Source organism: Spea bombifrons, chromosome 8, assembly GCF_027358695.1.
Source record: "Spea bombifrons isolate aSpeBom1 chromosome 8, aSpeBom1.2.pri, whole genome shotgun sequence".
Classification (NCBI taxonomy): domain Eukaryota; kingdom Metazoa; phylum Chordata; class Amphibia; order Anura; family Pelobatidae; genus Spea; species Spea bombifrons.
This window is the reverse complement of record NC_071094.1, coordinates 2249123-2262485: the sequence shown is the minus strand read 5'-3', so window position 1 is coordinate 2262485 and position 13363 is coordinate 2249123. Positions and strand designations below refer to the sequence as shown.

The 13363-nt window shown below is 44.9% G+C and overlaps 1 protein-coding gene across 1 annotated transcript; it reads right to left on the bottom strand.

The window, feature by feature from the left end:
* Window positions 1-2736: 2736 nt before the first annotated feature.
* MYMK (myomaker, myoblast fusion factor) lies at window positions 2737-5826 on the bottom strand. The gene is made up of 5 exons (XM_053473676.1): window positions 5620-5826; window positions 4351-4465; window positions 4049-4197; window positions 3586-3702; window positions 2737-3460 (listed from the first exon to the last, which is right to left on the bottom strand). Exons 1-5 carry the CDS (start codon window positions 5752-5754, stop codon window positions 3314-3316), a joined length of 663 nt encoding a protein of 220 aa, XP_053329651.1. The 5' UTR covers window positions 5755-5826; the 3' UTR covers window positions 2737-3313.
* Window positions 5827-13363: the final 7537 nt, after the last annotated feature.

Below are 13363 nucleotides of genomic sequence, written 5' to 3'. Positions count from 1 at the left end.
AGTCTTCATTTAGGCCTTAATCTACCTCCTCCTTCATCTGTTTCCTCCTTCAGCCCTTCATTGACTTCCTCCTTCAGGCTTCAACTATGAGTAAAGAATGAAGGGAGAGAGTGAGAATGAATACACGGTAAAGAGAGTAATAGGAGTCTGCGACTGTCACTGTGTGGCATTGTTAGAGACAGTTACATTGTATCTCTGCAGGGTTCTAGACGTCCTCTCAGCCATCAGTATTACCAGTGCGGCTTTAGGCATCCAGACGTACTCCTGGTTTATGTGCCGGGCTGCGATCGCAGAATGGCATATGATTTAATTCCATTCCATTTGGCAGGCCCCCGATTTCTACAACAGTCTGGGCATTTGCCTCGCATGCCAAATTCTGAGGGTGCGGTGGTCTAGTTGCAGGTTAGGCTGTAAATAATACATTTCCTTTGTCGTACGAAGTCATAAATCTTGAGAAACACAGCAGGATCATCTGCGTATTCATGTCGGCTCACCGGCCAGGCTGCTAGGCTGGATCATCTGGACTTAGTAGGTGCACTAACCTGATTCCACGTCGGCGCCTTCATCCAGTTTGGATTCGTTTATTGGAACCAAGAACCGCTCTTGATGGAAATAGTAATATTAATGTCATCTGGTGGGGTTCCTGGCCGGACAGATCTATGTAGAGTTAGGAGCCAGATGAAAATTTATAGGAGGCCTTTCGTACATCCATAGGTATTGGTCAGTTGGGTAGCACCACTGGATATGGAGCCTGCTTATGTCTTCAATCAGCCTCATCTAGAATTATTAACCAAGGTCAGCTTTCTCTGGGCCGAGTGGTATGGTGGTACTGGGACCCCCACACTATCAGTTTAGACCCTTCTCCTTATACCTGTAGTCAGAGACGTATGTTGGCTGTGCTCTGCCGGTGCCGTCTATCAGCGCTGGTTATGATGTCCTAACCCAGTGCTCTGCATGGGGGGCATGGAGTAAGGTCACTATGGAGGCTGTGCTGCCTGGACACAGTGCTCTGTGGTGTATTAGCTGGTTACAAAGAAGATCTCTGATATCTTCAACCGGCCCAAGGAGAAGTCGTGTCCGGGAAGCTTGATCGCCCACTAGGACAATCGGACGCCTGTTGTGCAGCTGAAACTGCCACCCTAGTTCCAGTCAACCTAGGCGAGAATACAACACTGCCTGAACTTCTCGGTCTGTTGTCCATCACCCCAAATAAGAAATGTCTGGGTATCCATCCCAATTTTAACCCTGTAGAACCCTGCGATACCCTCATACCCAGCAAACATTCTGACCTCCTAGAAAAGAGGGGCATCAGGGGGAGGAAAGAGGGGCACACAAGAGGAAAGAGGGGCACAGGGGAGGAAAGAGGGGCATATGGATTTGGGGCACAATGCTGGACCGGTCAAACTAAATAAGGAGACTTTTAAAAACCAAGGAGTTCTCAATGTCTCTTTAATCTGCTTTTGGCTAAAAGAAAAGCTCGCCCTCCTTCCGTTCGATGGTCTTCTCCGCACCTGGTCCTCTGCTTCCCGCTCGCTGCCGGCTGCACTGAATTCCGAACACGCTGATCCTGAGGTAGACGTGGCTTCAGACAGCCCTGCCAGTAATGACTCTTTTTTATTAGTATTCAATAGACCAATAAATTTGTTGAGTAACACGGTGGAAGGATGGCAGGTGCATGGTGTGCCTCAGCCGTACCCAACCCTTCCACTTCCTGACAGCCCCTGTCAGGCCACTTTTTAAAGCATTAGAAGCATTTTTCGAGCTCTGACGGATTCTGTCACCTGTTTTCTCCCCCCACACTTTCTTTATTAGCTTCACTAAGCTGATCCCGCGGAGGGGGTTTTGTGGCCGCTGCCCTCGCCGGAGAGTTCCAGGGAGAGAAGGTCTGGCTTTTCAAGGTAGACGTCCGGGTAGACTTCATTGGCCCAACACAAATATTCCTTCGCAGGGTTTCACTAATGGTGGCAACTAAATGGTTCTGATAATGGTCCTCATGGAAAACATGACTTGTCAGGTTATTCTGAATGAAGTCACCTGCATTCAAGCAGGGATTCCAGCTGTGATATAGCAGGGATGCTCAGATATCATCAGAGCAGAGTTATGAAGGAGTCGGCTACAGACTCTGTGTCCTTCTGCCCATTCACCTCGAGACCCTGAGATTGGGGTAAAAACCCTGAAAATCAGTCTTCCTTTCCCAAGGATAGTTCTTTATGAAGATGCTACCTTGTTTTTCACCTGGCCTATCAGTGCTTTAGCTCCGGAGCGTTGGATTGAATTTTTCATGATTTTTCACTAAAAATAATTATTAATTAATTAATTAAATGGATTTCATTAATTAAAATTCCGCGTCTATTAAACACCAATGAGATTTCCGCTTATTTAGGATCCGGCTGCAGAATTATTTTGGGGAATTATATCTTGGGCTGAACACAGAATAACAATATATATAATTTTTTTTTAGGAAGATGCCAGATTTTGTAGAATTGTATTTATTTATTTTATTTATTAAACAGTGCACAAATAATCAAACCCTCACAGATCTCTCTGTACATTTCTTTAAATGCTTAGCTAAAAAAAAATCCAAAAACATATAAAATTAAAACTCTACAAAACGTATTATTTTTTTTATAAAATAATTCTTACATAGACAGATATAGGACCTTACGCCGTAATCTGTCCGCCAGGAATAGTTTCCGGCATGAGAGAGGTATACCGTATAATCGCCATAACAATTCCTGCACGTCTTCTACGCAAATAGAAACAAATAAGTTACATCATAAATACATCATAAAGCAGGTCCAAGGAGGCGGCAATCCCACCGCCTTAACACTAGGGGGCAGATTGCAGTCCTGGGGGACCAGGCTGCCTGGTGTGCCGCTGCTCAACGTGCCAGTTACAAGGGAGCTCTCCGATCTCCTCCACCATTAACACTATGGAGGCCATGCCGAGCCGTGCGTCTTTAATTCACGGAATGCCCGGATATGACATCATATCATGGCTTTCCGCAGCAAGCACAGCCATCATGGAGGGGTGGCTTGGGGGGCAATTCTCTGGGTCAGGCATAAGGCAGCTCCCATTTAGCGTCTTTTTTCTGCAAACCTATGTATAAAGTGGCAATAGGCAGCCAAAGTTCTAGAACCCGCAGGCTCGGGGGGTAAAGAGATTGTAAGGAAACACACAAGGAACATAAGGAACTAGCTGATTTATCTATGGGATGCAAACAGCCGGTTCTAGGTCATGTGTTCTGGAATCATCGGGATATGGAATGGGAGGTTCCAGGTTCCGCTTGCCGTTGACTGTCTGGAATCCCCCGTTACACGCAGCAGCCTAGAGTTGACCAGTCTATTTTGGCCGGGTTCCCTCCATTCCCTGCCTTTTTGTTGACCTTGGGGAGCAGGAGGACAAAGGACATGGCCAGCGAACAATGGTAGAAGCTGTGCACGTAGGTATAATCCCATTCCTACAAGGAGAAAAAAGAACCCTCAGTAATAGTTGGATAGAAACAGTTTCTCACCCTACGCCGGTCACCGATTCGGTCTATTTCGTGCCACGCTTTCTCTTTACATGCATGAAGTGCGTACTTACCTCAAAGAAAAAACGTAACATTAAGGCTAAAGCTCCGAAGCAGAACCCTGGACCGATCTGTTGGGTGTAAACACTTTTTTCCGGGTAGAGGCCTTTCTTCTCTTTCATCTTCGTAAGCTGAAAGAAGACATCAAAGACGAGACTTGTAGCTAATTGGCTTCCAACCTGACCACCAAACAATGATAGATCCAAGATAATGATGATGACTTCATATGGTCCAAGCACCTATTACCTGCTTGTTTTAGATTGACTAGAACCATGGTCTAGAAGCCAACGTCATAAACCTACCTGCCCTCCTGATACTTTGTATCTTTCATTTGGGATTTACATAGTTACAGTTCATAAGGTTGAAAGAAGACCTAAGTCCATCAAGTTCAACCCTTGATGATAAATGAGGTTTTTTGTTATTAGTGTTCATGCGTAAAAGCTTTTTTTTTCTCCATCTCAGTTCTGAGCTACCTACCCATTTCACAGTAATCATTAGAACGGCTGTTCCGATAGGACCCGAATATACACCGTAACCCCAACGATCCTGATATATCCTCACGGCGATGGTGAGAACGCCAAACATGACCAAAGTGGACCTCTTAGGTTCATCAAAATCTCCCAGAGCTGTTGGAAAAAAGCAAATATTGTTTCAGTTACACGAAACTCGACTCGTCGGCCCATTTACCTGATGATTTGCCCTGAAACAAAACAAACTCTTGGTCTGAAGATAATAATTCTTTGTTGAGATGCCTTCGTCAGCCGAGACTTGGGACCTACCTAACAACGACACCCACATGGAGAGCGCAGTCCCGTAGATACTGAAGTATTCCAGAAGGTCGTATCTCATGAAACATAACACGGACAGTCCTGGACCTTCACAGGCATGGTAGATCTAACGGAACAGAAGAAGGAATTAGAGCGCCGGCGCTGAAGACCGAACATACTTCCAACAGTCACAATGTAGCAACATTTGTTGTGCGTTCTAAGGAATCCCTTGAACACATCATGGTTTGTTCGGGGACCTGCAGCTGACAGGCCAGCGACACACGGCTTCACTCGGAAGATACTTTGTAAACAGATTCTCCAACAACTGTTGCCTCCTCGTCAGCGTCCCGAGGGCTCTGCCACCGCGCGGAATGACACGAGTCTATGAATGAATCCTACAAGTTTTTCATTCAGTTCTTTTTTTGCTTTTTTTTCCACCAGAAAACAACCCCATTAAACCAAGATTCTCCTGCGAGAAGTAACGGGTACGTTTTGGATGCACCTTGTAATGAATTATCAAACTAAGTCAACTTTTTTTTAGAAATATATGGAGTCGTTTGCCACCCTCTGCTTCAGCTTTCAGGAGTTTGACAAAGTTTTGGTGACAATTCCAGATCTGTTATTCAGAAGATGTCTGAATATAGTGACTTAAATCATCCAATAAAACTTCCCGATTCCTCTTAATAAATGACTGTTTCAACTGAGATTTTAAAAAATTAATTAAAAAAACATTCTGTACCAAAAAGTGATTTTTTTAAAAACAATTACACAAATTTGACCAAATATTCTTCAAATTGTGTAAATGCATGGCTAGATATATATATATTTATGTATTTCTTTATTTATTTATTTCCTGTTAGGTGCAGAATGAAATACAGGGACTTGGTTGATCAATTTGGCAATTTTAACCCTTTAAGAACTCGTTAAAAAGATTCTATTGTAGCCACCCGCCGATGACTGCTGCCTTTGTAATGAATAATAACAAGCGGGGAAATTTAGATCGTCATTCTGGGTTTTATTTTAAATAATTTTTTTTAGTAGCATCTTAAGATACGGCGTTATCAACAAAAACTATTAGCAGGTTAACCCTTTACCCGGTGCACAGGAATTTGGGAGCCCCCTTTAATGAATGTATGTGAAGCATAGAAACTAAGAATCTTTGCGAAAGAATCTTTTTTTTTGATGGGCTACTAAGGGGTTAAAATTTAAAGGGCCAGCTCATTACGAAAGTAACACGATTTTATGGGTAATTTTTGTTGATTTTAGGAAGGAACGGCTTACCGCAATGAAGAACATGGTGAAAAAATAAACCATGGCTTCCATGTGAAACTTCCTTTTGGCCGCTATGCTGATGGTTGGCAGGAGAGCCAGGCTGCTGATGGTTGGTAGAAGCAGCTTCGCCACTATGGAGCCCATGGTTAGAGACCGCCGTGTCCTCGAATAAAGAAGGTGAATCCGGCGAGGCTGGCTTCTTGGCGATGTGAGTCCCGCTTCAAACGCAATCCGACTGACACGCAGCTGGTCCGAGAGGAGCTTTAAAACGTTAAATGCCCAACAGAGCCCTGCGTTCTGGGGCAACAGGTGCTGCTAAAGGGTCTTCTGCTGACACGACAGCTGATTCATTCATTTAAATGGACGTTAACCCTTTCTACATGGCATGGTCTGTTACTGTAACCATTTTAATACCCTTTTTCTAATTTATTATTATTATTATGTTAAAGTGATAATGATGCTGATCAGCGCTGATCAGCAGTATCTAACCCCCTCTGATTTGTAATGGTGCTCACACACCCATAACACCCCATTTAAAAGATCCCCTGATGCCCCCTCTCCTCCTCTGATGCCCCCCTCTCCTCCTCTGATGCCCCCTCTCCTCCTCTGATGCCCCCCTCCCCTCCTCTGATGCCCCTCTCTCCTCTTCTGATGCCCCTGTTTTCTAGGGTATGAGGGTATCACAGGGTTTTACAGCCGTAAAAGCCCCGATAATGTGTATAGAAACAAGTCTAAGAAAGCCCCCCTGGCCACACTCCCCTAAAACAAAAGTGCCCCAGTTGGACCATTTGAAACGCGCCCCGTCTGTTGGGAACATCTCGTCCGCATCATTTATACAATCCCGAAATATTTGGAACCCACAGGGATTAGTGAGGACATTCACTTCAGCGCAGTCATTTACCGATCCCCAAATATCTTTCCCTGACTCAGGGGGACAACATTCAAAGCGGCACCGTAACCTTCCGCCGTCCGATCTCTACACTGTAAGTCGCTGATTGTTTCTGATTGGTTCCAGCAGCCTTTATAAGGGCTACGCCCACACGTAGGGTGACAGGTCCGCTAAACGGTTGAGTGGAGATCGCCATACCAGGGGACTTTCAGGCTCCAACAACCAAGAGCCCTCGGGTCCCACTGACGTTGGTGGGTGTTGCCGCTGACGACGATGGGTGGTCCCGCTTACATCGGTAGGAGGTCTCAGTTACGTCAGTGGTCCCACTTAGGCTGGTGGGTGGTCCCGCTTATGTCGGTGGGCGGTCCCGCTGATGGATCTTTGCAACTTTATGTCACGGAGCACCAGAATATGACATCACATCCTGGCGCTCCACAGAGAAGATGATGGTCGAGGAGGGTGTGGGCCGGGGTAAATACGTCACTGATGAGGGCAGATCAAGGAGAAGAAAGAAAACAAGAAAATCGAAGCTTTCTTTGCATTTATCCCCCAAACTTTGATTGTCAAAACCCCCCCACAAATTATGGACACTTAAACGAATGAATTGAGTGACGGAGACATTTCTGAGCCGCCCTGTGGTTATGGAACGGCCCGCCGGCAGCGTGACTTATCGCCGAGGTATTTTAGAGGCACGCGCTCGCCGTCTTATCATAATTGAGAAGCCACCGGAATGCCAGCTTGATTGGAAATGATTGCGATGCGCTCTGCTTCCTCGAGGGGCAGTTGTTTCTTCTCCCGGCCAGCTGCCCGGTCTGTTTTTAGAGCGTTTGCCGCATCTGCCCCCCCCCCAAAGTATCGTTTAGTAAAAGGAAGCTACATGGACTCCGTTGGGATGTCTCGGAGTGGTCGGAGTTATGAGGTAAAACTCACAGATTCTCCTGATCTGTGCTTCTTGGATTCTGATTTCACTTTAAATAACGCGTTTCCCACCAACAGCCTCGCACAGAACTCTCCGGGATTCTCTTTTGAGTTTTTTTTTTTTTAAAAGGGGCCCACCTTGGACATGTACAAGAATATACCGCATGTATTCACACGTTCCCTTTAATCACAGCTTTCTCTCTCTTCCTTTATCACTCCCATCACTCCTATCACTCCCATCACTCCTGTGTTCCAATGGCCCTTTATCACTCCCATCACTCCTGCCTTCCAATGGCTCTTTCCCACTCCCATCACTCCTGTGTTCCAATGGCCCTTTATCACTCCCATCACTCCTGTGTTCCAATGGCCCTTTATCACTCCCATCACTCCTGTGTTCCAATGGCCCTTTATCACTATCATTATCAAAAGACCCCCAAAACAGTCTAAGTCTATAAAACGCTTTAGAACACAGGATATTTTTCCTAAACACTTCTTTATGCTCAATAGTCCCGTCTGGGTTTATGAATTCTAGTTTATTCCTCAATGAAACAATTCTATAATTCCAGCAGACGTGGTAGATACATGGAGCAGCCTCCCAGCAGAAGTGGTAGAGGGTAATACAGTGAGGGTATTAAACATGCATGGGATAGACATACGGCTCCTGAATCTAAGACGAGACCAACGACCGATTAAGGTTTGAGTCTTTACAGCGGGAGAAACGGGAGACTAGACGGGGGCCGAATTGGGCCAATCTGCCAGCCCATTGTAGGTTTCCATATTCAAAAATATATATAAATATCCGCAATCCGAGTCTCTTTTCTCTGCAGCGAGCAGCTGGGCTCCTGAGCTCCACCTTTCTGTTCTTCTCCATCCCACAGAAGTCACTGAACAGCTGAGCGAGGGCTCCACGGTCTCTGTGTCGGGGGACAGCTGTCCAGACTCCTCCGACACGTGAAAATACAGCCCTGGAGCTCCCCCCCCCGAAGCTCTCCATAATTAGGAGGGAGAGACGAGTGAACGGCTGCAGGGCACAGAAAGCCCCCCGACATACGGCTCCTGCAAGACGCAGAATCTTAGGTTGACCTCAGTGATTAGAAACCCAAGCGGTTCTATCGCATCGATGGCTGACGTCATATTTTATATGGACGCAAGGACCTTAGAACATAACATATGACATGTATGTCCACACGCGTGTTTGTATGAATGAATATACAGCAAGGCGGTGACGATGGGCTTCTTGGCCAAACGTGGTGTGAAGAAAAAAGGACATGAAAGGAAGTGACCTGGTGGGACCGGCAGCTGGTGTATGATGTCATGTAAGGAGTCAGGAACTCACGGATCCAAAAATGGCTTCCAGCAGCTGCAGCCATACTCGGGTATAACACACGTGCCCTGTAAATACCAAATACCACCTGCACTGGTCAGGCATTCAAGTCCGTCCCTTCTCCACTTTTGTTTTTTCTACCAATAACAGTAACATCTTTTAAACCAGGGGACCCCCCACCACCAAATGTTTGATTCTCGCTCTGTTATGTGACCCCCGATCTACTAAACCCCCCGACTCCTAATCATACTGCCTGTGGGGAACAATTGAATGGCTCAGTCTTAATCACCAACAGGACTCTCTCACTAATGGAAGTCTATGGAGGAAGGGACTTCAATAGCATCGCCATAAAGCATCAGCTCAGTGTGGTGTTTGAGCCGGGAAAGTCACCCAAAATATCACATGACTGACAGCAACGGCGGCTCCAGGTCTGCAGATAAAGGGAGTTTATTGGGGCAAAATGAGATAAAACCAGGTTTTTTTTACTGTATACAGCGCTGGGGGTCATTACTGTACAGGAAGTTCGGAGTATCTACGAGCGGATTATCTACCTATACCGAACAAGCAGGTAATGTCTCGTGGGCCCCCCTGTTCAGTAGCTGGGACACCAGAGGTTGTTCGTCTCCCTAAGGGGTTAAATTCTTTCTGACCGCAATAACCTTGAAACCTGTCCATGGTATTTGGTTTCCCCGTCTGCCTGCTGAGCGTCCACCGGGGATAGCGCTCCGTGTATCTGCAGGTGTCTGCTCTCCGCGGACGCGCTTGGATTGGCGCTCTGATCGCGGACTCGTCTGCTGGCGCGGCTCCCGTGTAACGCGGCGTCCGATTCCAGGGACTTGGATGGAATGTGGATGTTTCGTGAAAACGCAATGATCCCCGCGGTAACGACTCAAACCTTAATCAGCCGCCGGTCTCGTCTTAGATTCAGGAGCCGTATGTCTATCCCATGCATGTTTAATCCACTCGCTGTATTACCCTGTACCACTGCTGCTGGGAGGCTGCTCCACTTATCTACCACCCTCTAAAGGCATGCGCTAAATGTTTTGTCTGCCGACTGTCAGATTTTCATGTTCTCAGGGGGAAAAATGCTTTTTTTTGTGAAAAACATCAATCTCAAATAACCTAATAAAACATTCGCTGTCCCACCAGATCAGAAAAATGGAGGAAGCACCAAAAGGGTCATTATTTTAGCATCCCGAATTTAATAAGATTTTTTTCTCTACATTTTTTTGCCGGATTTTCCACTATTTTGAATGGCAAAGTTGACAGATGTGAATATTATTATTATTATTTATATTATTATTATTATATTTATTGTTATTGTTATTATTATTTATATTATTATTATATTTATTTTGTTATAATAAAAATTATTATTATTATTATTCAAGCTACTGTATATGATTTCTGGTGGTCTGCTAAATTTTACCGATAACAACTGGGCCAGTTAAAAAAAATTAAAAAAAATATATATATATATATTATAACATTTATTATATATTTATATATAAGAAATAATAGAAATATTAGAATAAATAAATGTGATATATTTTTTTTTGGTCCTTATTTAGAAATTTTTTATATTCTAGTTAAATATCCCAAACTTTTCAACGTTTGAGAAATTACTGAGAAAAAAAAATCCCCCCGAATATTAATTCTCGATTTTATTGCGATTTTTTTTTTATTTTTTTTTTGTATTTTGTCTGGTGTTGCTTTTGAAGACGTCGCCCAAGGAGTGACTGAAAGTGAGAATAATATGCTTTTTATTCTTAAGGAAAAAAAAAAAAAAAACTTCGTTAAAATCCACAAGGAGCTCGCAGCTGCATCCTGCCGACGCGGATTCCAAATGTTTCTGCAAAATACCCCAAACCTTTAATTTTCTGTTAGATAGCGCGGGATTCACCATTGTTTTTGATGATGGAACCCAGAGTTTTTGCCAGCAATAAGGGCTTTATAAGTATTGGTTTTTTTTGTATATTTTGTGTTTTTAATTTTATTCTCCAGAGCTGATACCGGTTGATTCTCCAGATAAACTGGGATTCAGTGATCATCATTATTTTCATTAACATGCGGCCCTTGGCTACTGCAGACGGATGGCAGCCCCTCTGCTGCATAACAGGGAGCCAATCAGCCTCTTGGGTTATCGGGCCCCCTGTAGATCAGAGATCGCTGACCCCCCCCATTGGTCCTTTAAGATTATAGAGGACCATAGTCTACTTCCGCCTAGTACCGCCTAGTGTCCTTAAAATGATGTCATATCCTGGCTCCCGCTAGGAAGGATTGGAGCACAGAGGGGGGGGCAGTTTGGCGGGACTGCCCTGATGGGAAGCTCTAATATGGGCCCTGTGTCCTCCATGTCCAAAAACCACCTGCTCTGGGATGAGGGTGAGTTGACGGACCTGCATGGTTATACTGTAGCCAAAAAACGGTCAAAAGAACTGTAACATTTGTTCTTTTATCTCCTGATTTTTTAAGTGGAACAGCCTCCCAGCGGAGGTGGTAGAGGGTAATACAGTGAGGGGATTAAACACGCATGGGATAGACATACGGCTCCTGAATCTAAGACGAGACCAGCGGCTGATTAAGGTTTGAGTCTTTACAGCAGGAGAAACGGGCGACTAGACGGGGGCCGGATGGGGCCAATCTGCCGGCAGGTTCTGGGTTTCTGAATGAGTTGATTTGTACCAACATGCTCTATGTGCCAGGCTTTCCCTTTTGTCCTTTTGGCGCCCCCTGCTGTCCAGGGCCGAGGATGCTCTGTTACCTGCTTTGGCGCGGACGCCGGATCCTGCGCTTTTATTCTTTTCCTTTGCAGTAACTTTTCTCTGCATAAAATATCCACCTTTTACCCTGAAATCGGCAAATACCCCACGGGGTTCCGGTCTTACATGGCGTTGGTTCTGTTACCCCTCGGCATACCTGGGAACTTTTATGACACTTTTGAGATATTAACCCCTTAATAGCCCATCGTGAAGATTGGCATACGGCTCCTGAATCTAAGACGGGACCAACGACTGATTAAGGTTTGAGTCTTTACAGCAGGAGAAATGGGCGACTAGACGGGGGCCGGATGGGGCCGATCTGGGTAACAAAACATTTTTATTGTATTCTGTGTAAAATAAATGACTAAATAAAAATTCCCGCAGAACGTCGCATTCTGAAGGCTGGAGTTTTATCTTCTGTAAAGCTGGTATTGAGCGAACCTTCTGAATCTCTCTAAGTTCCTTCTGAATCTCTTCAGTTCCTATGGCAACATCCTATAAGTGCCTGCGTTCGTGTCACGTGACAATTAAGCGTTCCTGGAAAATAATATGAATGAGGCAACATTTTACTTCATTGACCAATGATTTCAGGGGAGGATGTTTCTAAGGGTACGTTTAGTCGTAAAAAGTTAAATTAAGCAGTGCAAGTGGGACAACAACTTTAATTTACTTTTAACAGGACAAATTAAAATGTCTTAGCGTGGGCATTAACATTACTGATTCCTCATACCACAGTTTATTAACATTCTTTAAAACAGGTAGTTTTTCCTTTCCTGATATGATTTGAGGTCATTTGAGTTACAATGAGTTGTCAATGAATGTGTAAGTACGTGTGCGTTAGCATGAATGTGTATGTGTAAGTACGTGTGCGTTAGCATGAATGTGTATGTGTAAGTACGTGTGCGTTAGCATGAATGTGTATGTGTAAGTATGTGTGCGTTAGCATGAATGTGTATGTGTAAGTACGTGTGCGTTAGCATGAATGTGTATGTGTAAGTACGTGTGTGTTAGCATGAATGTGTATGTGTAAGTACGTGTGCGTTAGCATGAATGTGTATGTGTAATTACGTGTGCGTTAGCATGAATGTGTATGTGTAAGTACGTGTGTGTTAGCATGAATGTGTATGTGTAAGTACGTGTGCGTTAGCATGAATGTGTATGTGTAAGTACGTGTGTGTTAGCATGAATGTGTATGTGTAAGTATGTGTGCGTTAGCATGAATGTGTATGTGTAAGTATGTGTGCGTTAGCATGAATGTGTATGTGTAAGTATGTGTGCGTTAGCATGAATGTGTATGTGTAAGTGGGGGTGCAAAGGGCCGATGGGGCCACTTGGCATTACCTGCCCCCCCCAGGCAAGAAGGTGCCAGCCAACCACTGGTTCTACCAAATGAGAGACAAGAGCCCTACTAGGCGGCACCGTCATGGAGTTCTTTGTTATATCAGCCAACCAGTGTATGCCAGAAGGTGACGCCGGAGACGTATTCTGCATAGGGTACCAGAGACCATAGGGATGATCCTGCTGCTGGGCCAAAGAGCTTACAGTTCAGCTCCAAATTCATATTTTGTTGCCAGAATCCCAGTTACATCCACAACAGGCAATAAGCAAACCCGTCGAGTGTATGGGGACCCAGAGTCCCGAGGCGCATGGAGTCGCCCTCACACCTGTATCACGTGCAGAGTACCTGGCCGACACACATTATATATGTCGGGAAACGACCCTGGAACCTGTACGTCCTGTAGAATACGCGCCATTATTTAAAAAATGATTGGGAGAGGAGACGACATTACAGGGTTAACGTCCCCAATCCCCCGCTTTAAGTGTTTCGGGAAGATTTTAAGCTCGCGGTGAGCGCACGGT

Bases quoted from the DNA above. Each gene is read 5' to 3' on its own strand.
- MYMK (XM_053473676.1), bottom strand. From the start codon at position 5,754: ATGGGCTCCATAGTGGCGAAGCTGCTTCTACCAACCATCAGCAGCCTG. The intron at 4,198-4,350 runs GTAGGTCCCAAG...TTTTTCCAACAG, and splicing joins CATGTGGGTGTCGTTGTTAG to CTCTGGGAGATTTTGATGAA. The intron at 3,703-4,048 runs GTAGGTAGCTCA...GTCTTCTTTCAG, and splicing joins TAATGATTACTGTGAAATGG to CTTACGAAGATGAAAGAGAA.